Here is a 22,222-nt window from a genome sequence, read left to right as displayed (position 1 = left end):
TTTTTTTTTTTTTTTTTGGTGTTAATTTTTTTTAGTTCTTTGTATATCCTTGAGATTAATGCTCCACTTGAGATACAGATGGCAAAGATGTTCTCCCATTCTGTAGGCTCTCTGTTCACATTATTGTTTCTTTTGCTGTGAAGCATCTTTTAATTTTGATACCATCCCATTTATTGATTCTTGGTTTTACTTCTTTTGCTTTGAAATCTTCTTGAGGAAGTCAGTTCCTAAGCTGACATGGTGGTGAAGATTTAGTCCTACATTTTCTTCTAGTAAGTGCAGATTCTCTGGTCTAATGCCTAGGTCCTTGGTCCATGTTGAGTTTTGTGTAGGGTGAGACAGAGATTAAATTCTACTACATACTACTACATATGGATTTACAGTTTTCCCAGCAACGTTTGTTGAAGAGGTTATCTTTTCTCCAATGTATGCTTATGGTGCCTTTGTCTAGAATGAGATAACTGTATTTATGTGAGTTTGTGACTTCTATTTTGTACTATTGGTCTATGTGTCTGTTTTGGTGCCAATCCTATGCCATTTTTGTTACTATAGCTTTGTAGTATAGCTTAAGGTCTGGTATTGTGATGCCTTCTGCTTCACTCTTCATGCTAAGGATTGCTTGGGCTATTGTGGTTCTTTTATTTTTCCAAATGAATTTAATGATTGCTTTTTCTATTTCTATGAAAGATGTCATTATAATGTTAATAGGAATTGCATTAAATCTGTATAACACTTTGGTAGTATGGCCATTTTGACAATATTAATTCTGCCTATCCAAAAACATCTTCTAAGGTCTTCTTTAGTTTTCTGTAGTTTTCATTGTAGAGGTCTTTTACCTCTTGTTAGGTTGATTCCCAATTTTTTTGAGGCTATTATAAATGGGAGTGTTTTCCTAATTTCTCTTTAAGAGGATTCATCATTGATATACAGAAATGCATTTGACTTAGGGGTGTTGATTTTATATCCTGCTACTTTGCTGAATTCATATATGAGTTCTAGAAGTTTTCTGGTGGAATTTTTAATTTTGATTATTTTTCTAGGTCTTAAAAGTATCTTTCATTTATTTAAGTTTTTGATACAAACTTTTCATTGGTTTGTCATCCTTCTCAATGTGCACAGTCCTGGTTGAACTAGCCAAACTATCAGATTTCTGCCAATTTTCATCTCCCTCTCATGTTACACTCCTTGTCTTATTTTATACCTTCATCTTCCAAATTTCTCTCATAAAACCTCTTCATGTGAGATGGATATTACTACCCTAAATACATGTATGAAGACACAAATGGTGTGACTCTACTTTATGTACCACCATAGATATGAAAAATTGTGTAATATGAATTGTAATGCATTCTGCTGTCATACATAACAAATTAGAATAAAAAATAAGAAATAAAGCTCTTCACAATATTCTTTTCATCTTTATTTTGGTCTGTTTTGTTGATAGAAGCAACTGAGACTCTTTTAGTTTTTTTAAAATCAGTTTTGTATTTGTGTCTGAGCCATAGGGACATTTTCTGATTCTGATTTCATGAAAATTAAGCTCATATTTTTTATATATTCCTGTCTGTACATTGTCTGTTCAACTAGACAAATGATTCTTAATATTTTTTTAATTTAGAGAGAGAGAGAGAATTTTTTAATATTTATTTTAGTTTTCGGTGGACACAACATCTTTATTTTTATGTGGTGCTTAGAATGGAACCCAGCACCCTGCGCATGCCAGGCGAATGCGCTACCACGTGAGCCACATCCCAAGCCCCAAATGATTCTTGAAAATCATTTTTTTTTGTTTTTGTTTATTTGGGTTTTTGTTTTTTTAGGGAAGATCTTGGTCTTTCACATTATCTTGTATGTTCTTTGACCATATGTCTCTAGTCAAGAGACATTAGTTTTGGATTCATATTCACAAGAAATGTAGGAGGGGTTTTCTTGAATGAGATCTCCTGGTCCATCTTTATTTTTGTTTGTTAAATCAAAAATTTCTTCAAATCCACTATAGTCTATTTCCAAACATTGTTTTTATTTGGATTCTGCCATAAGTGCTTGCCTTCCAAGAACTCTTTCAACTGTATGTTTCTTTTTTCTTGATGGTTTCAGTAAATTTCTGATAATTCTTGCTTGGCTCAAAGTTTTCTTTTGATAATTTTTAAAAATTGTATAGGGTTTTCCACATTTTGGGGGGTTCTGAATCTTGTACAATTAAACTTGTACTGAGATAGAATATAAGATCACTATGTTGTAATTTTTTTCTAGTGTTGGCTTTCTTGAGTACTGGTTTTCATGTTTCTTGTTTTGGGCAATTAGTTTTCTTGTAATTACTCTACTGTATCTGGATCTGTATTAAGGGTTTCCCATGAGAAAGGTTGTAGAATTTGGAGTTTCTAATAAGCATTGAATATGCTCTCTACATCTTCTACTGGATATACTTTAGACATTTTCATAGGTCTCTTGCCTGCTGGAGAAATTCCAAATTTGGAGTTGTGCTGATTCATATCTCACTTTGGAGTTGTCATGAGGGTTCTTGACGCCTGTCAAGCCTTCTCCATAGTTATCCTTTCCTTTAGTTTTTTCTGTTGGTGGTTGTCAGGCTGGTTCAATCTTTTTCAAAGAAGTTTCTTGATTATTGTCAAACATTCAGTTGACTCATTTCTTTCTGAGAGCTGTCCTGAGTTTCTTGTTGTCTTATTTTTTGGCTGCACAATTTGCTGTGGAGTTTTCATTAGGCTTTTGGTTCTTATTGGGTCTTTCATGGATTCTGCCTTTTATTTAGGCATCCTGAGCAGTCTCTTGATACCTGTGAGGTTTCTGTCTTTTCCACATTTCCATTTGAGAGATAAGATGTTACTTTTAAACTATTTTAAATGGTTGTATTGCTTGTTTTGGTATTTTTTATAAGCTCTCTGATGCCCACTGGATCTTCCTGACTGTATTGTCCTCAGTGATCCTGTAGTCTCCTGAGAATTATTTGATTTTTCTACCAGTTCTGATTTATTCTTTGGAATGTTCCTAGTCCTTGTGTAGACATTATTACCATGTATTTGTTCCCCTTACTCTTCTGATGTTTGTGAGAACTCTCTGATAGCTCCAGGTCTTCCATGGGTTCTTATTTTACTTGAGGTGTTCTCAGAAGCCTCCTGATGCTTATTAGACTTTCTATTGGTTCTGGATTCTGCTCTGAAGGTTACTATTTTTTCCTGTGGACATTCTCACCATAAAATTGTTCCTTTGGTTCTTTTTGTATTTGTGGGAGCTTTCTGATACCTGCCAGGTCTTCTTATGGTTTCTGGTTTTATTTTTGGTATGCTTAGTTTTTTCATGAGGATGCTTAGAGTTTTTGCTGTCTCAACATGCAAATTTAACCTTGAAGAGTATCTTATCATTAGAGTTGTGGTTATAGAATACCCCATTAGTTACATTTTTTAATTTTTTTCATGAACAAAATAAGGTAGCAATTACATATTTGCTATTTAAAGGAACTTGTATTAAAAATACAATAGAATTTTGTCTGGCAAAGTATAAGACTCCAAATTGTGTTTTGAGTGATCCTAAGAATTTTGTGGGCATTGTCGCCATTTAATTGTTCCTCTGGGTTTTTTGGTGACTGCAGGAGCTCTATGATACTGTCAGATTTTCTATGGCTTCTACTTTTCCCTCAGTGTTTTCAGGGAATGTTAGAATTTCTATAGGTTCCAGATTATGCTTTGGAGTGCGATTAATTTTGTACACACCTAATTTTATTTCAGTAAATATCTGTGACCTATTTTACTTGTATTGAATTGTTTCATTAATGAATTTCTAAGATTCACAGTGTTTGAATTCTGGCAATTGACTTTTATAAACTAAATATCATTATTTCTAGCTTGCTTCAATTTAACATTTTGAAGAAATTTACATTTTTTAAACTTTCTTCCAAAAAATTAAAATATAGGCATATACATGACTTTAGATATAAGCTTGGTACATGCTATAGGGGTGATACTTTTCATTTCTATCATGATGACTATAACAATAACTATAATTTGCAAAAAGTTTCTATATGCAAAGCACTGTACTAGGCATTTTCCATATATTATTTCTTTAAAACTTCAAAGCAGTAGTAGTTGAGGATTATTATCCACATTTTATAGATAAGAGAGGCTCAAAGAACTTGAACAGTGTGCCCAAGCTCACAAGATAAGTAGAAGACCAAGGAAACTGATCCAGCCTGTCTTAACCACCAAATGTTTCAACATGCAATTAATTTAACCTTTCAGACTACCTTATCAGACCTGAGGTTGCAGTTGTATCCCACTAGTATCCCTTTAATTTTTTTATGAACAAAATAAGGTAGCTATTACTTATTATTCACTATTTAAAGGAACTAATATGAAAATTAAATAGAATTTTGGCTAGCAATCTATAATGATTTCCCAATTATTTATAGGATGGAGACATGTTGAATAGATAAAATCCATTTGTGCTTTCTACAAGGGAAGCAATTTTTCAAAATGTCAAAATAATATAGTATAGAACCTCCAACACGGGTGCTTTGCCCAATACCCAAACAGGTTTTAATCTGGAGGTTTTATTCTAGTTTCTATGTAGATGACTAACTTGCAAATTATTCCCAATAAATATTATTTCTCTAAAATAAGCTTTTAAAAAGTCATTTTGTTGCTTTTTTAATTTAGAAAATTATATTTCAATAGAAATTATAGAAAATTCAGTTTTAAAATAAATCTTTTTGTCTTACTACACTGACTTACTCCAGCAAATGTATATAAACTTCCTTTCCTTTTTCTTTAAATTTTCAATTACTTAAGTAAGTAATAAAAAATGCATACTCCTTAAAAAAAAGAGGAAGGAATCATTGCAACAAAGACCCCTCTAATACCTTTATCCTAACCACTCTTTCAACTCAAGATCTAACCATGACATGGTGAGTATCCTTCCAGAATTTTCTCTGTACATATTTTTCCATATAGATGTACCAAAAGTAAGTTCTCTACCAATGAGCTACATTCCCAACCCTTTTTTAAAATTTAATTTTGAGATGTTTCTCATTAAATTTCCCAGGTTGGCTTTGAACTTGCAATCCTCCTGCCTCAGACTCCCAAGTCTCTGAGATTATAGGCATGAACCATGACACCTAATTTTAAAGGGCCTGGTTTTGTTTTTATCAAAGTTGTACATGTACACATTTGAATAAAGGGTTCTATATTATTTGTTGTGGAAAACAGTGGTATTTTGATCCCTTCTCCTCAATGCCCTCCTCCCCAGAAGTGGTTACTTTTGTATCTTTTAGCTGTTTTTTTTGATATGACGTCCACGTCTCTATGTAATATGTTTATTATTTCCTGATTGGGGGGCCATTATCTATTTTCCTTCCACTATAATGAAGACTTTTCTGTTTTTTACCCTTCTTTTTATCCCCAGCTCCATATATACACTCCTATTTTTAACCATAATTCTTCAACAACAAATCCATAATCTCATATCCATAATTTATAATCCAAATGTTTTTTCATAACTGACCCAGCCTGAACTCTTTTCAGAGCAAACTCTGAAGAGAAGCAATTATAATCTTTATTCACACTACTTAAATATTCTTGTGGTACATTACAAAAATATTTTTGTTTTTTTGCAGTGCTGGGGTTCAGATCCAGGGCTTCAAACATGCTAGGCAAACACTCTACTACTGAGCTATCCCTCCAAACCCATGCAGAAATCTTAATGTGTTTGACTAAGGAATGCTATCTGTAACCCTGCTGGGGATGTTCTGTTAAATATGAAATATGCATGGTAATACCAAAAACATTGGAATACACACTATTTCTTAAACAGATTTGAATTCAAAAACAGATTTAGCTCAGGGGGTTTATATGTGTGTGAGATAGTGGGCCTGATTTTTTTAAAAATATTTATTCTTTTTAGTTGTAGTTGGAAACAATACCTTTATTTATTATTATGTGGTGCTGAGGATTGAACCCAGGGCCTCACACATGCCAGGCGAGTGCTCTACCGCTGAGCTACAATCCCAGCCCAGTGGGCCGGCCTGATTTTGATTTCATAAATATTCAGTGTCTGTGTAAATAAATTCTAATCACAGGTAAGTTATGTTATTTATGGTGATCAGTATTACTGTCAAAACTATGCAGAATTATTTTACAGATCAGCACACTCAAAACTAGGTTAAGTTCTTCTTTTCCTATGTGTATCCCTTTAATTTCTTTCATCTAATTTGCTGATGATAGATTCTATACCTAGAAGACCCAAAAAGTTCCACCAGAAAACTTCTAGAATTAGTAAATGAATTCAGCAATGTAGCAGGATATAAAATCAACACCCATAAATCAAAGGCATTTCGGAATATCAGTGACAAAGCCTCAGAAAGGAAAACTACACTATTTACAATAGCCTCAAAAAAAAAACAAAAAAAAAAAACTTGGGAATCAATGAAAGAGTTGAAAGATCTATATAATGAGAACTACAGAACTCTAAAGAAAGAAATCAAAGAAGACCTTGGAAGATGGAAAGATCTAACTTGCTCTTGGATAGACAGAATTAATATTATCAAAATGACCATACTACCAAAAGCACTATACATATTTAATGCAATTCTGATCAAAATCCCAATGGCATTCCTCATAGAAATAAAAAAAAAGCAACCATGAAATTCATCTGGAAAAATAAGAGACCCAGAATAACTAAAACAATCCTCAAAGCAGGTGGCATCACTATACCAGAACTTAACTATTTTACAGAGCAACAGTAACAAAACAGCATGGTATTGGCACCAAAACAGACTAGTAGACCAATGGTACAGAATAGAGGACACAGAGACTAACCCATAAAACTGCAATTATCTTATATTAGACAAAGGTGCCAAAAACAAGCATTGGAGAAAAGAGAGCCTTTTCAACAAATGGTGCTGGGAAAACTGGAAACCCATATGCAACAAAATGAGATTAAATCCCTATCTCTCACCATGCACAAAACTCAACTCAAAGTGAATCAAGGACTGAGGAAAAAAACCAAATACCCTGTGTCTAATAGAAGAAAAAATAGGCCCTAATCTCCATCGTGTGTGATTAGGCCCCAGCTTCCTTAAGAAGTCTTCTTTGGTGCAAGAAATAAAATCAAGAATCAACAAATGGGATGGATTCAAACTAAAAAGTTTCTTGTCAGCAAAAGAAACAATCTATGAGGTGAACAGAGTACCTACATATTGGGAGCAAATTTTTACCCTTCACACATCAGATAGAGCACTAATCTCTAGGGTATATAAAGAACTGAAAAAGCTAAACACCAAATAATAATTATAATTATAACCCAATAAATAAATGGGCCAAAGAACTGAACAGACAATTCTCAGAAGATGATGTACAATCAATCAACAAATATATGAAAAAATGTTCATCATCGCTAGCAATTAGAGAAATGCAAATCAAAACTACTCTTTTAAGATTTCAGCTCACTCCAGTCAGAATGGTAGCTAATATGAAGACAAACAACAATAAGTGTTGGCGAGGATGAGGGGGAAAAGGTACACTCATACACTGCTGGTGGGACTACAAATTGGTGCAGCCAATATGGAAAGCAGTATGGAGATTCCTTGGAAAATTAGGAATGGAACCACCATTTGACCCAGCTGTCCCTCTCCTTGATCTATACTCAAAGGACTTAAAAACAGCATACTACAGGGACCCAGCCACATCAATGTTTATAGCAGTACAATTCACAATAGCTAAACTGTGGAACCAACCTAGATGCTCTTCAGTAGATGAATGGATAAAAAAAAAGTATGGCATATATACACAATGGAATAAAATAAAATCATAGTATTTGCATTTAAATGGATGGAGTTGGAGAATATAGTGCTAAGTGAAGTTAGCCAATTCCCCAAAACCAAATGCCAAATGTTTTCTCTGATATAAGGAGGCTGATTCATAGTGGGGTTGGGAGGGGGAGCCTGGGGGGAATAGATGAACTCTAGCTAGGGTAGAGGGGTGGGAAGGGAAGAGAGGGGGCATGGGGTTAGAAATGATGGTTGAATGTCATGTACATCATTATCCAATGTTCATGTATGAAGATACAAATTGGTGTGAATATACTTTGTATACACCAGAGATATGAAAAATTTGTGCTGTACATGTGTAGTATGAATTGTAATGCATTCTGCTGTCATATATATATTTTAAATATTAATTTTTTATAAAAACAAGGTTAAGGTCTGTGCATGTAGCTTAATGGTAGAGCATGTGGCCAGCATGTGCAAGGGGATAGCATAAACTTGGCTAATAGAATTTATATATATATATATATATATATATATNTTTTTTGGTTGTTGATATGGACCTTTATTTTATTCATTTATTTATATGTGGTGCTGAGAATCAAACTCAGTGCCTCACACATGCTAGGCAAGCACTTTACCACTGAGCTACAACCCCAGCCCCAGGAATTTAATTTAATGATTTTCATGTATGTTATTTGGCAGAAGTTTAAATTGTGCATCACTTCCTTGGAGTGTTTGCTTGAGTTGTACCTTCACAGGGACACCTTCTAAAATGACATCTCTTCATCATCTTCATATATCCTTTTGTGCATTGTCTCAATAAAATAAAAAATATTTTTTAAAAATTAATATCTGAAATACTACATTTTTGTTTCTTAATCTATTTATATTTTTGAGTGTGGTGTTGGGGGTGAAACCTAGGACCTCACACATGCTAAGCACATGTTCTACCACTGTGCTACATCCCTACCCCTGAAATACTATAATGTAAAATATTTGTTTATGGTATATCTTTCCATATATACTCCTCCATTATTGCATAAGCTTCATAAGAGGGCAGGAATATTTCTTTGTTCTTCCCACTATTATAAAATCTAGAACAGTTCCCAGGCTATAATGGGTATTCATTAGTGATTTGGTTAGTATGTGGATTTTTCCATAGGAAATCATCATGAACGAGAGAAAAGATTTCAATCAAGGATGACAAGGACCACAAAAAAGGGATTTTATTGACTTTTAGTTATATAACTGCTTTTCTAAAAATTTTGACTGAATAAATTAACTAGACTAGATAAGAATTTTCCTTTCAGGCCAGGCATGGTGGTGCACACCTATAGTCCCAGGAACGTAGGAGACTGAGACAGGAGGAGTGCTAGTTGTAGGCTAGCCTAGTAACTTAGTGAGATCCTGCCTCAAAATGAAAAATAAAAAGAGTAGGGATGTAGCTCAGTGGTAAAGCACCCCTGAGTTCAATTCCCAGTACCAGCTAGTGGTGTAGCTCAGTAATAGAGCATGTGCTTAGCATATAGAAGGCCGAGGTTTCAATCCCAAGTGTTGAAAAAAATTCATTGTAAATGCCATGTCATATTTTCTTTTAAGCAAAATTCATTATACTTCAAAACCTGTTAATATTTAGTCCTTTAAAATTTTTCATTTTGTGCATTGTGCCATGCATATTTGTACCTAGCTTTAAAAGACAGAAAATGAAAACACTAATATTATGTTGATGACAAAGGTTGAAAAAGAACAAAAAAACTGGAAGGTTGCCTATAGGCTCTACTGTTATGGGTTATTCTCATTTAATGCTCCAGCTTATTACAAATATTACTTAATCCCACCTCTATGAGATTACTTTCTAGCATTTAAATCTGGATATTCTTGGCTTATAAATTCTTGTCTATGAAAGTTTTATAGAAGTAAACCTTATTTGTTTACTTATTTACTAGATAAATAACTGTGGTATAGCCCTCATTGACTTGAGAACAAGAAAATAAACTTTGAACAGATGTTTTATTGTTTCTGTAGTGATTTGTTTTAAACTTTCTATCTTGGTGATAATACTCCCAAAATGGAGACAAGCTTAGAGCCATTTTATGTTCACCCTACTAGAAAAAGAATGTTACAATCATTTCCATCAAATTATAAAGCTCTTTTTTCCTGTCATTGTGAAAAAATATCTAAGAAAATCAACTTAAAAGAGGAAATATTTATTTTGGTACAGTTTCAGAGATTTTAGTCCATGATCAGTTGACTCCACTGCCATGGGTCTGGGGTGAGGCAGAACATCACAGCATAGAGCATAGCTGAGGAAAGCTGTTCACTTCATGGCAGCCAAAGCAGAGGAGGAGCTGGGGATTAAATATAGTCCTTAAGGGTATATCTCCAAGGATCCACTCCCTTTACTAGGTCCCATCATCTACAGTTACCACCACCTCCCAGTAGTCCATTCAGCTATGAATCCATCAATGGATAACCCATTGATGATGTCAGAACCCTCATGATCCAATCACTTCCCCCAAACCCCATCTCTGAACATTACTGCACTAGGGACAAAGCCTTCAATGTGGGAACCTTTGGGGATGTTCCAGATCCAAATTATGATACCAGTTAAAAATATTTTTTAAAATTAATATAGAAGTTGCTTCATTGTTGATTATTAGGCTAGAAAAGAATTTTAGATAATTTAGAACATTTGAGAATATCTGAAAAATTGATTTGCTCTAAAATGTTTTGAAATAGTTTATCTTAAAAAATCACTGTTAAAAAATCATTCACAGGGTGTGGTGAGTATATGATCTGTAGGGCTGCAAAATACCAGGTGGTGATATTCTAACAGTTTAAGCCAAGACAAAGGGACAAAGTAAATTTAGAGTGAAATAGGAGGAAGAATGAAAAGGTTATGAGAATCCCATAAATTTTCTGGCCCAAAAGTCATTTACCACTGAGCAGAAGACACTGAAGATATACAGACTGAGGACAGGTAGAAGATGATGAGTCTTTTTAAAAGAGCAGCTAAATCACCTTCTCTTTGGTTTCTGTGGGTGGTATGAAACCTTCACAATGATTTTATCACAACCTTATCTTCACAATAAAGATGTCTCAGAAAATAATAACATAAATCCAGATATTTTTGTTATTGCTTATCACCTTTTTGCACTGTAAATTTTTTTTATGTAGGAATTAATAAGGAAAATGGATTTGAGGTACAATACGATTTATATAGCATACTTTGTTTTCTGAAAGGCACTTATTTTCTACAGAAGAAAATGACATATATTTGACAATACTCTCAATGAATATTCATTGTAATTTTTTAATATATTAACCATTTTCTAAAATGTGTTTGCTTTAAAACTTGTTTAAGACTCATCATAAATGATGTTCTGTATTATATGCCATACCTTCTGTACCAAAACATTGTTTTGGATTATCACAGTGCAGATACATCATTGATCTGTAACAAAGCCATGTGTCACGCATTCTGGATAAACAAATCTTTTTTAATTGATATATTTTTAAAATAAATAAAATGTTTATACACACATTTAAAAAGCATAAAGTTATATCAAATCATTCCAAAGTGAGTAAGTGTATTTGTGTTAAACCAACTGAGAAGCTTATATAATATTTTTTAAAGTGCTACACAAAATACATGTAAATACAGTATTCAATATATTTGGGAAAATGACTTTGAAATACAATAACGAGGTCTCTAGGAAGCTTCAGGATCAGGGCTGGTCACCATGCAATTGGTGGACTAGAACTTTCAGCTCCCTGATTGGAGATTGAGTTCAGTCTTATGGTCAGTGAGTTAGTTAATCATACCTATGTAATGAAGATATTAAAAACAAACACATGAAAAGAAAAACACCTTGGAGATCCAGGGGTCTAGCTCAGTGGTAGCTTAGTAGCACTGAAGCTCTGGGCTTAATCCCTAGCACATACACACAAAATCCCAAAACAAAAAAACACTTTGGGATTGAGGCTGAGCAGGGCCCCCTAGTTGGTGAACACATTGATATGCAGGGAAGATGATGAGGAGAGCTTCCATGAGGAAAGGCACAGAAGCTTTAAATCATCTCTCACCCTGCTCCCCTGCCCCCACTCCTGGCCTTTTCCCTATGCATTTCTCACATTTGGTATTCCCAAATTGCATCCTCTATAATACAGCTGAAATTGTAACATGTTTTAATGAATTATGTGTGTCATTCTAACAAATTATCAAACCTGAAGGGTTGTGGGAACCTCAAAATTTGTAGCCAAATTGGACAGACGTGCTGGTAGCCTGAAGACCCCATTTGAAGTAAGGACAGTCTTGTTGGGGAACCTGTCCCCAACTTAAGTTTCCTTAAACCCCAGGTAGTTAGTGTCAGAATTGAATTGAATTGTAGAACACCCAACTGGCACCTGAGAATTGTGGTAATACACATCTGGTGTCAGAAAATGTGGAACTTTCTAGAATGACTGACTCAGAAAATGGGTTACAAAGGAAAAGGTTGAATGGCTGGTTACTGTATTACTTCATTTTCTGTTGCTAAGAACATCATATCACAGGTAAGTTTTAGAAAAAAAGAGGTTTACACTAGTATGGCAGTATGTAAAAAAGTGGATGTGCAACCGATGTGATTCTGCAATCTGTATATGGGGTAAATCAAATGTATGAAACACGATATGTCAAGAACTTTGTAATGTTTTAAACAACTAATAATAAAAAAAAGAGGTTTAGTTCATAGTTCTGGAAGCTCAAGGGCATACAGCATTACATGGCAAGAAAGCGGGAGCACACTTGTGCTTGTATGTGATTTCTGGTTTCTCTCCCTCTCAAAAAGCCACTAGGATTCTATCATGGAGACTCCAGTCTTATAACTTTATATAACCCTGATCATTTACTAAAGGTCTCACCTCTGAACACCATAGTCAGGTTAAATTTCCACCCTCTAAATACCTTATAATGGTAATTAAATTTCAACATATGAAGTCTGGGGGACCCTCAAGGCATGTCCAAACTGTAGCAGTTAACTAGTCACCAGGATATGAAATTGTAACCGTGTTATAACCAGTTAATAAAGGCAAAAATCAGTGGAATTAAAAACTAGTGGAGGAAGTAGCACATTTGGATTCCTAAAGGAATACAAAATAATAAGAAATATACTAAACACATAATATCTTGTCTGTTGTTATACATAATAGCTAAAATAAAAGTAAAAGAGAATAATAGATCTTGATTCTGAACCAAGCTCAGATTTTGGAAGCCTGGGCCATAGTCACTAGCCTCAAAATATCCCTAAAGGGAACTTGTATAGAAACAGCAGAAAGTACCTCTAAGGCTTCTGGTCACCAAGAAGGTACTCCACATAGGAAGAGGGCAAAACCAAAAAACTACTGATATCAGTAGGGATTGTGTAAGGGAGTCATCTTACACTGTGGGTCATTATCAGCTTCCAGAAGAATCTTACTTTTAAAATGACCATGTGAGTGTCTAATTTAGGGGCAGTGTCTTTGGTTTCAAATGCTGTAGTATGAAGGAACATGAAGGGTATCCCATGTAACATGTTCACATAAACACATAGTTCACTGTGGAACAAACACAGGTGGTTATACATGATCCAGCCACATGGCAGGTTATTCCAGAAGAAGCAGTCAGCCTGATGGACTGGATTAAAAAAAAAAACACTGTAAAAATTGTTTCCCCTGAGAAGTGGTACTTTCCAATTCCCACCCCAAATGCCAAGTGGAATACTCCAGAAGCAGCAGCTAATACACTTTGTATGTAAACCATGTGGGACTCGTTTTATGATGATCAGAATACTAAATAGGCCTGTTACCCAGGTCATGATAAATTTTGTGATTATCAGGCCTCTCTGGCATGGGCATCCCATGTAACCTTACTCCTACAGAATTCAACAACAATTTGAAAGCTTTATTGGATCTGCTATTTTGGCTTTCTTGTGTGGAACTTACAGAGACCAAGAACATGGAAGTAATTAGCAAAAACATGAGGAGAGACAAACAGAAGAATCAAGGGACTCATCTTACAGGGTAGAAACCTTTAGATGGTTATTAAGAAATGGAATGGATAAAGACAGACATTGAGGGGCTGGGGTTGTAGCTCAGCAGTGGAGCACTCACCTGGCATGTATGTGCAAGGCGCTGGGTTTGATGGTCAGCACCATATAAAAATAAATAAATAAAAATAAAGGTATTGTGTCCAACTACAATTAAAAAAATTTTTTTAAGACACAAGACATTGATGGGATCAAAAGGAAGGTCTTAATACAGCATTACAGAAGGTTAGGTGGACCAATGAGACCCTTGGCTGGTCCCCCATCATTAAAAAACTTTCAAAAATCTGGGTAGTTTTTTAAAATCCCAATTTAGAGGAATTTTTAATATCCAGCACCGATTGCAATAAGAAAACCATCATAAAACTGTCTGAGGCACTAGTCAGATTAAGCAAAGCGTATGTTGACAAAATGCCTCATTTCCCTTGACTCAACCTTTTGCTGAGGGCCGAAAGCTCCAGTTAAACTGTCAGAAGTTGAAGAGAAACTTCTGGGACACCTTGACATGTAGCCCTATTTACTGTGGTGCCAAAATCTGCTGGTGAAGACCTAATGGGAGCCACATTAGATTCAGAGGAAACAGAAATGCAAGATTTGATGAGATGAAGGTAGAAGTTTGAATAAAAATTGATACATTTTAACAAGGTTTATGTGAAGTATTTATGGCTCTTACCTGAGTATGGGGAAGAATCATGTCTGACTGGGGAACATTTCCCTTACCTATAATAGTAAAAATATGACATGTAAACCTGCTCTTTAAGCCAAAGGAAATAAAGAAGGTCCCTAAACCCACACAGTGTAGATTAAAAGCTGGAATCCACAAATTCATTGGACAAATTCTCAGTACAATAGTCCTGTATGCTTCAGAGACTGGGGCTTATGCAAAAGCATGTGAGTCTCTCCCAGCAACAACTACTGAGAGTAGTACAGAATTTCCATTTGAGAGGAAGATATTAAAATTAAAGTTTTAAACCACCTCTATGACTGCAGGACATAAAACAATCTTAAAACCTGAAATATCTATGTTGTCTGGATTAGTATTAGAGAAACATTAATGAGGAGAGCAATGATAAGAACAGTCCATAATAAAACAGAATGGTTTGTATGAAATATGGACTGGGGGAATGCAACATATTCATGAGCAGGTAACTTATCCCTTAGTACTGACTTTGAAACCACCCAAGCTGCTGCCTGTTTCTATGAACTTTTGGACAGTGCACTATAAATAGTTTTTAACTGAACTAATAAATAGCTTCATGGTTAATTAACAGTGGTTCCAATGTGAATGAATCACTTTTTTTTTTTTTGGTTGGGGGGATGGTCAGGCTCTGATCAAAGAAGTGAAAAGCCAATCACCTTTGTGGGATGCATTGCATGCCATTTATTCCTGTTTGTGTTTTTACCACATGGTCAGACAAAAGGAGACTGTGCCTATTAAAGGGATGTCTTTATTGGGCACAACTCTGTGGAAATCGCAATGGGAATTTCAGGGTGCATTAAAGTGGAACATGTCAAAGCCCATCAGAAGTGCTTCCAGTGTAGGAAGGTGACTGGAATCAAAAAGCAGATGACCCAGTGTGTTCACTTGACATAGCCACCTAGGTTAATAAAATGAATTGATGCGGGGCTCTGAGGTAATGCAGAAATAGACTGAATATAGATATGTTCTTCTTGTATCTGCTGAGGAACAAAATGTGCACTCGAACTATTCTTTTTGTCAGAAAGACAGAAACTACAGATAGATGGCTCTGGCACATATTCTCCAGGAGGAAAACCCTATCCCTAACTGATAAGCTGGACTGATGCCAGTAGACCTGGGAGAAGCTACATATGAATCCTGGCAGAAACAGGTACTCTGGAGTGGTTTTGCTTATTTGGGGATAGATGCTAATGTTCAGAGTATTATTAAAAACCAGAAGAAGATATTGCACCAATTCAACCACCAAGGCATATTTCTTCAAACCAAGGAAGACCGATATCTAACAATGACAGAGAGATGTCCTTCTCAGAGTAATAGTTCAAAGGAGAATCAGAACATGCAATTGGGGTAGGGTGTAGCTCAGGGGTAGAGTGCTTGCCTAGCATGTGTGAGGAACTGGGTTGGATCCATAGCACTACATATAATAAACAAATAAATGAATTGTGTCCATCAACAACTAAAAAGATTTTTTAAAAAAGAACATGCAACTGAATCTTTAAATAGGGGGAAATACGGGCATGAAGGGCTGGCTTACATGTCTTCAGGAGTATGTGCTTAGAGACTGTCTGCATTAGATCCTTGTGCTTTTCTGGTGGATCTGGGGAAGAGAGACTGGGGAAGGATACTAGCATAATTATACAATTCTCATATCGGGAGGATGTTGCTATGATTATACTTTTTCCTTTCTTGCTCACATTTCTTCCATTTTCTTTTTCCTATTTGATGCAGTGACCTAGGACCAGGGTGGCAGCTACAAGTAATGGAAGTAGGGATGATTCCTAAGCAAAAAACTGAAATACTGCTTTAAATCTCTATGTCAGAATTCCTAAGTGCCTGATGGAGATGGGTTGTGCCTTCATCCATGTCTTAGTCATTTTCTGCTGCTATAATGAAATGCTATAGATTGTACAATTTATAAAGAAAAGAAATTTATTTCGCATAGTCCTGGAAGCTGGGAAGCATGAAGGTGCCAGCATCTGGGGAAGGACTTCTTACTGTGTCATAACATGATGGAGGGCATTACATGGCAAGAAAGCATGTGAGAAGGTAAGAAACAAGAGAACACACACTTAAGAGAGCTTGCTTTATAATTAACCCACTCCTTTGATAAAAAAATTTATTTATTCATGAGGGCAGAGTCCTCATGACCTAAATACTTTTTAAATGTCCCACCTGATGCTTTCACAGTTGCAATTAAATTTCAACCTAAGTTTTGGAGGGAACATTCAAACCAGAGCACCCTATTTGGCAAAACTGAAGCTAACCATGAATATAGTTATATTGATAACTGGTAGAAACAGCCCATTAATTTTGTACTTATGTAATTACACTCTACATGGAATAGATTGAAGGAGAAGTACTTGCTAGATTACTATTATTGCCTAGAATCTGGAGCGGCACAATGGCCAAATATACTGTCCCTTCCAAAGGTTGAAAGTTTGTGTATAAATGTAGAAAAGTAAAAATAGTAGCTAAAGGTGAAGGAATGAATAAATGAATTAATGAGAGAATTCCAGTATTACATTAATGCTTCAAAAGAGGATCAGAGGAAGAGATGACATTAACTCTTAGCTCAATTATACCAGATGCCTGAATGGTGATATCTTGTGTTGCTGAGACCATTTTTTCATTTTAGAATCTGACATGATCAAATGGAAGCCTGCACATCATAGTGATTTTATACTGGGAGATATGTTGATCATTCAAAATGATGGACTGGACTAATTATTAGGGACTAGATGGAACTCTAGTAATGTACCAGTATTTTAAAACTTATTTCTCAGGTTACACCTACCATAATGTCTATTATCGCTGGCCCTGTGGGTAAGATTATAATGCTGATACTGTTAAGTATGTTGGAAAACTACAAATGTTGCTATATCTGTTAGGCTCAGTCAGGAATGATCCTTTCGCTATAAAACATAGTATAATTATAATATGCCAGTAAAAAGGGAAAAAAACTAAATCCCAGTACATCTTCTGAAAACAACAACAACAACAAAAAACTCCTATAGTCAAAGACCAGGGGAGGCCTGTGGTATACAAAGAATGTATCTGGGGCTGGAGATAGCTATAGCTCAGTTGATAGAGTGCTTGCCTCGCATGTACAAGGCTCTGGGTTCAATACCCAGCACCACCAAAAAATAAAAAATATATATCTGGTCTTTTATGGGGTGAGAAAAGAGGGTTCCTAACACAGATAATCCAAAATAATCCATGAAATTCCTTGAGTGATAAGAGTATTTGTTATGCTAATGAAATGACTTTTGGGGAGGGGACCTTGATAGTAGCCATAGGAGGCTGGTTGCCAAAAATAAATAAATCAAAAGGTTGGAATTTTGGTTACTATATCTCCAATCAGAGGAGGGAGCCTGGATATTGAATTCAGTTGCATAGCCAATGCATATGTAATGAAACCCTAATTTAAAAAAAAAAAAAAAAAAAGCTCTCAGGACAGGAAGGCTGGGTTAAAGGGCTTCCTGGTTGGTAAACACATTTGAGCTGGAAATATGCTGCATCTAGATTCAACAGGGAGAGGATAAGGAAGTTCTGTGTCTCTTCCTCTTCCCTTCCACCCTACCTCAAAAGCCCCCTCAGACCTTGCATTTCTTCTATGTAGCTGTTCATGAGTTGTATCCTTTCAAATAAAACTGTTAAGTAAAGACTTTAAGTGAGTTCTGTGAATCATTCTAAAAAATTATCAAATGTGAAGAGGGGTTATAGGAACCCCTAAATGTGCAGCCAACTCAGATACAAGTCCAGGTAACCTAGGGACTTCAGGGAAGGCCAGGGACTCTACTTACAGATGGTGTCTGAAAGAAAGGGCAATCTTGTTGGGGACCTTGACATTTAACTTGTGGGATCTGATGCCAACTCTAAGTAGTCAGTGTCAGAATGGAATTGAATTATAGAATATCAGAAAATTTTTGTTAAACACAAACCTGTCATTAGTATTTTTTACTTCTTTTAATTGCGGTAAAATATACATAACATAAAATTTATCCTTTAAACTATTTTCTTTTTAAGCTTTTCATTGAAATATAACAATATATAGAAAGCATATATAAACTTTTCAGGACAACTTACAAATAAACTGATTAGTCAGATTTCACAAACTGAATACATCCTTATATCTAGCATCTGCATCAAGAATAGCATATTCCAACATTTCAGAAAAAAAAAATGTGTTGAAAAGTAAAGAACATTTTTATAAAAGAAAAAACTAAAGAGTAATTAAAATGGAGGTAAAAGAGTTAATCCCTTTCCAATGTATATGCACATACCCACTCTATAATGTACTATTGCCAAAATACAAATTCATGGGAGGCTTTCTAAGGGATCTTTGTGTTATTGTTAAAAAGCTTTTGTGGTAATAATAATTTTGGGACATACTGAGTTAAAGCTAGTCAAATAGGTTTATTATCTAAGGAGATTTTCACAAATCTTTCAGATTCCCAGGGCCTATAGCCAGAACATTCTCAAGTCAGGAGAGGAATAAGGAAAATACCTCTTGCTTATTCTATATGTTTTTTAAATTATGTTAAATTTACATAATAATATTTAGCATTTTAATCATTTTAAGACTATAATTCAGAGGCATTAATATTTATGATGTTGTGAGGCCACAACCACTCTCTGTATTTCCAGAATTTGTTTATCCTAAACATAAACTCTATGTCCTTTAAATGATAAACTCCTCCCCCTCCCTCTGATCACTGATAATCACTATTCTCCTTTCTGTCTCTATGAATTTCCTTATTCTCATATAAGTAGTATCACAGACTATTATACCTTTGTGTCTGGTTTATTTCATTTTGCATAATTTTTCCATCTTGTAGCATGTAACAGAATTTAATTTCACGGTAACAGTAAATAATATTTTATTGTATGTGCATACCACATTGGTTTATCACTCATCTGTTGATGGATATTTGAGTTGTTTTCACCCATTACTATTCAAATAATGTTGCTATGAACTTCAGTATTCAAGTGTCTACATTGTTACACATTTTCAAAAATCCATCATTATCAATTTTTTTTAATAAATTTTTGGAGGTGTTTTACAATGTGGAGGTCAAATAAATTAATGATAGCATACATTTTAAAGAATTCAATGTTCTATTATCAGCATTAATATTGTTGATACTGAAGATTTAGGGATAAAGTAATAAAGAAAAAACTGGAATGTAATCAACAGGTATAGAGACGTATAAAGAAATGGCTAATTAGAAAAATATAAAAGATGGCATTACATCAATTATTCTGCGCTTAACCTTACTGAATGTATTTTACTAATATGCAGAAAGTGCTCATTATTATTTAAAGATGATGCATTTTTCTTTAGCAACCAAAACATGCTTATCTTTGTCTAGTCAAAATTAATTTCAAAAGATAACATTTTTAAAGGTTAGCATGTCACTTAGTGCTTTAGCCCCATGTTCTTGCTGGACAAGCTGCTTGATGATCGCTCTCGTTCCTTAGTAATTTCCATCTCAATTTTGGCTTTGATTTTCTCCCAATCTATTTGAAGCTACAATAAAAGGAAAGAAAACACATGCTTATTTAGTATGAGATATTTTTTAAAATCCAAAGGAACCAAGAATAAATATGCTCAAAAAACATGAAGATTCTTGAAGAATAAGACCAAACAGAACAATTATATAACAAAAAGCAGACTCACTATGATCTAAAAGGCCAAAATCTAATTATACCTTTCTATATTGAAAAAGTCCCAGAGACCGCCCACTCCAGCCTGTGTAGGACCCAGGCTCACAGAAGGCCCCTGGTTCACCCCTCCACCCATGGGGCAGACGCCCACAGGAGCCCAGCTTCTGGCACTGGATGGCCTCTTCCAACCAGCAGACTACAGTGGGAGCCCAGGCCCGGCCCAGATCCATCCACACTGACTTGTGTAGGACCCAGGTCCAGGGTAAGTCTGAGTTCGCACTCGGCCCACCGCCCTGCCACCTGGAAGCCTAAGCCTAACCCATTTCCATTTTGGGACACTGTATTCATCGCCATAGCCTTCCCCATGCACTAGCCCCTGACAGTAGACAGGGACTAGAAGCAGCTGCATCTCAGAGTAGGCATGCCAAAGGGAGTGTGAGGTCCAACCTTTCAGGCCCATCTCTGTAAGACATTGCTTCCAACTTGGGGCACCTTAACTATTATCTCGAGTTACCTCGGCTATTGCCACCACCACCTTTAGATGCAGTAGCACACATTGAGGGATACTAGCAGGGTCTAGAAGCCCAACATCAAGGTGAGGTACAGACAATCTGCATGAGTACTGTAAGAATATAGGGAAGAAACTGTAATATCTCAGATCCACACTGCAAGAAAGGAAGACCCATAGACAACATGAAAAAACAAGGGAGGAAAGTGCCCCAAACAAACCAGGATACTATAGTAATAGAACCCATGGACAGCGAAGTTATTAAAATGTCAGAGAAAGAGTTCAGAAGGTTCATAATTAAAATGATCTGTGAATTAAAGAATAATCTAAATGAGGAAATACAGGAAAAAATTGATCAGTCCAACAAAGAGATAAGAGAGCAAATACAGGTAGCAAAAGATTATTGAGAGAAAGAGAGACTCTGAAAAAAAACCCAGAAATCCTTGAAATGAAGGATACAATAAATTAAATAAAAAACGCAATAGAAAGCATAACCAACAGACTGGATCACTTGGAAGAAAGAACATCAGAAAATGAAGACAAAGTGTACAATCTGGAAAATAAAGTTGATCACAGAGTAAAGACTGTAAGAAACCATGAACAGAACATCCAAGAATTATGCGACAGCATCAAAAGACCAAATCTGAGTTATTGGGATAGAAGAAGGCACAAAGTTTCAAAGCAAAGGAATGCACTATCTCTTCAGTGAGATAATATCAGAAAATTTCCCAAGCATAAATAATGAATTGGAAAATCCAATACAAGAGGCTTACAGGACACCAAATGTACAAAATTACAAAGATCTACACCAAGACACATTATAATGAAAATGCCTAGCATACAGAATAAGGATAGAATCTTAAAAGCCACAAGAGAGAGGAATCAGATCACATATAAGGGAAGACCAATTCGTATCTCAGCAGATTTTTCAACCCAGACCCTCAAAGCCAGGAGATTGTGGAACAACATATACCAAACTCTGAAAGAAAATGGATGCCAACCAAGAATCATATCCAGCAAAACTAAGCTTAGATTTGATGATGAAATAAAAACCTTCCATGATAAACAAAAGTTACATCCTCAGCAAAATATTCCAAGAAGAGAAAATGGAAAAACAAAATGATGAAAATCAACAAAGGGAGGTATTACACGAAAGGAAAATCTAATCAGAAGAGAAACCAAGTCATGTTATATACCAAAAATAAACAAAAATGTCTGTGAATACAAATCATGTCTCAATAATAACCCTGAATGTTATTACTGGCCTAAATTCACCAAACAAAAGACACAGACTAACAAATTGGATTAAAAAAAAAAAAAAAAGACCCAACAATATGCCCAAGAGACTCATCTTATAGACAAAGACATCAACAGACTGAAGGTGAAGGGTTGGGAAAAATCATACCACTCACATGGACTGCAGAAGCAAGCAGCGGTTTCCATCCTCATGTCTACGTTCATCAAACAAACTCTTCTCAAGTTCAAGAGTCAAATAGACCACAACAAAA

General features: G+C 35.3%; 1 protein-coding gene across 1 annotated transcript in view; it reads right to left on the bottom strand.

Annotated features, from left to right (window-relative positions):
* Nucleotides 1-11,259: 11,259 nt before the first annotated feature.
* Ift80 (intraflagellar transport 80) overlaps nucleotides 11,260-22,222 on the bottom strand; it is a 137,948-nt gene continuing 126,985 nt past the window's right edge. The window contains exon 19 of the mRNA XM_048802863.1: nucleotides 11,260-20,069. Coding sequence (XP_048658820.1) covers nucleotides 19,959-20,069 — 111 coding nt within the window. The 3' untranslated portion in view covers nucleotides 11,260-19,958. The remainder of the gene's footprint in view (nucleotides 20,070-22,222) is intronic.

This window comes from Marmota marmota, unplaced genomic scaffold (assembly GCF_001458135.2).
Source record: "Marmota marmota marmota unplaced genomic scaffold, marMar, whole genome shotgun sequence".
Classification (NCBI taxonomy): domain Eukaryota; kingdom Metazoa; phylum Chordata; class Mammalia; order Rodentia; family Sciuridae; genus Marmota; species Marmota marmota.
Note: the sequence above shows the minus strand (reverse complement) of the source record. Positions and strands in the feature narration are given on the sequence as shown.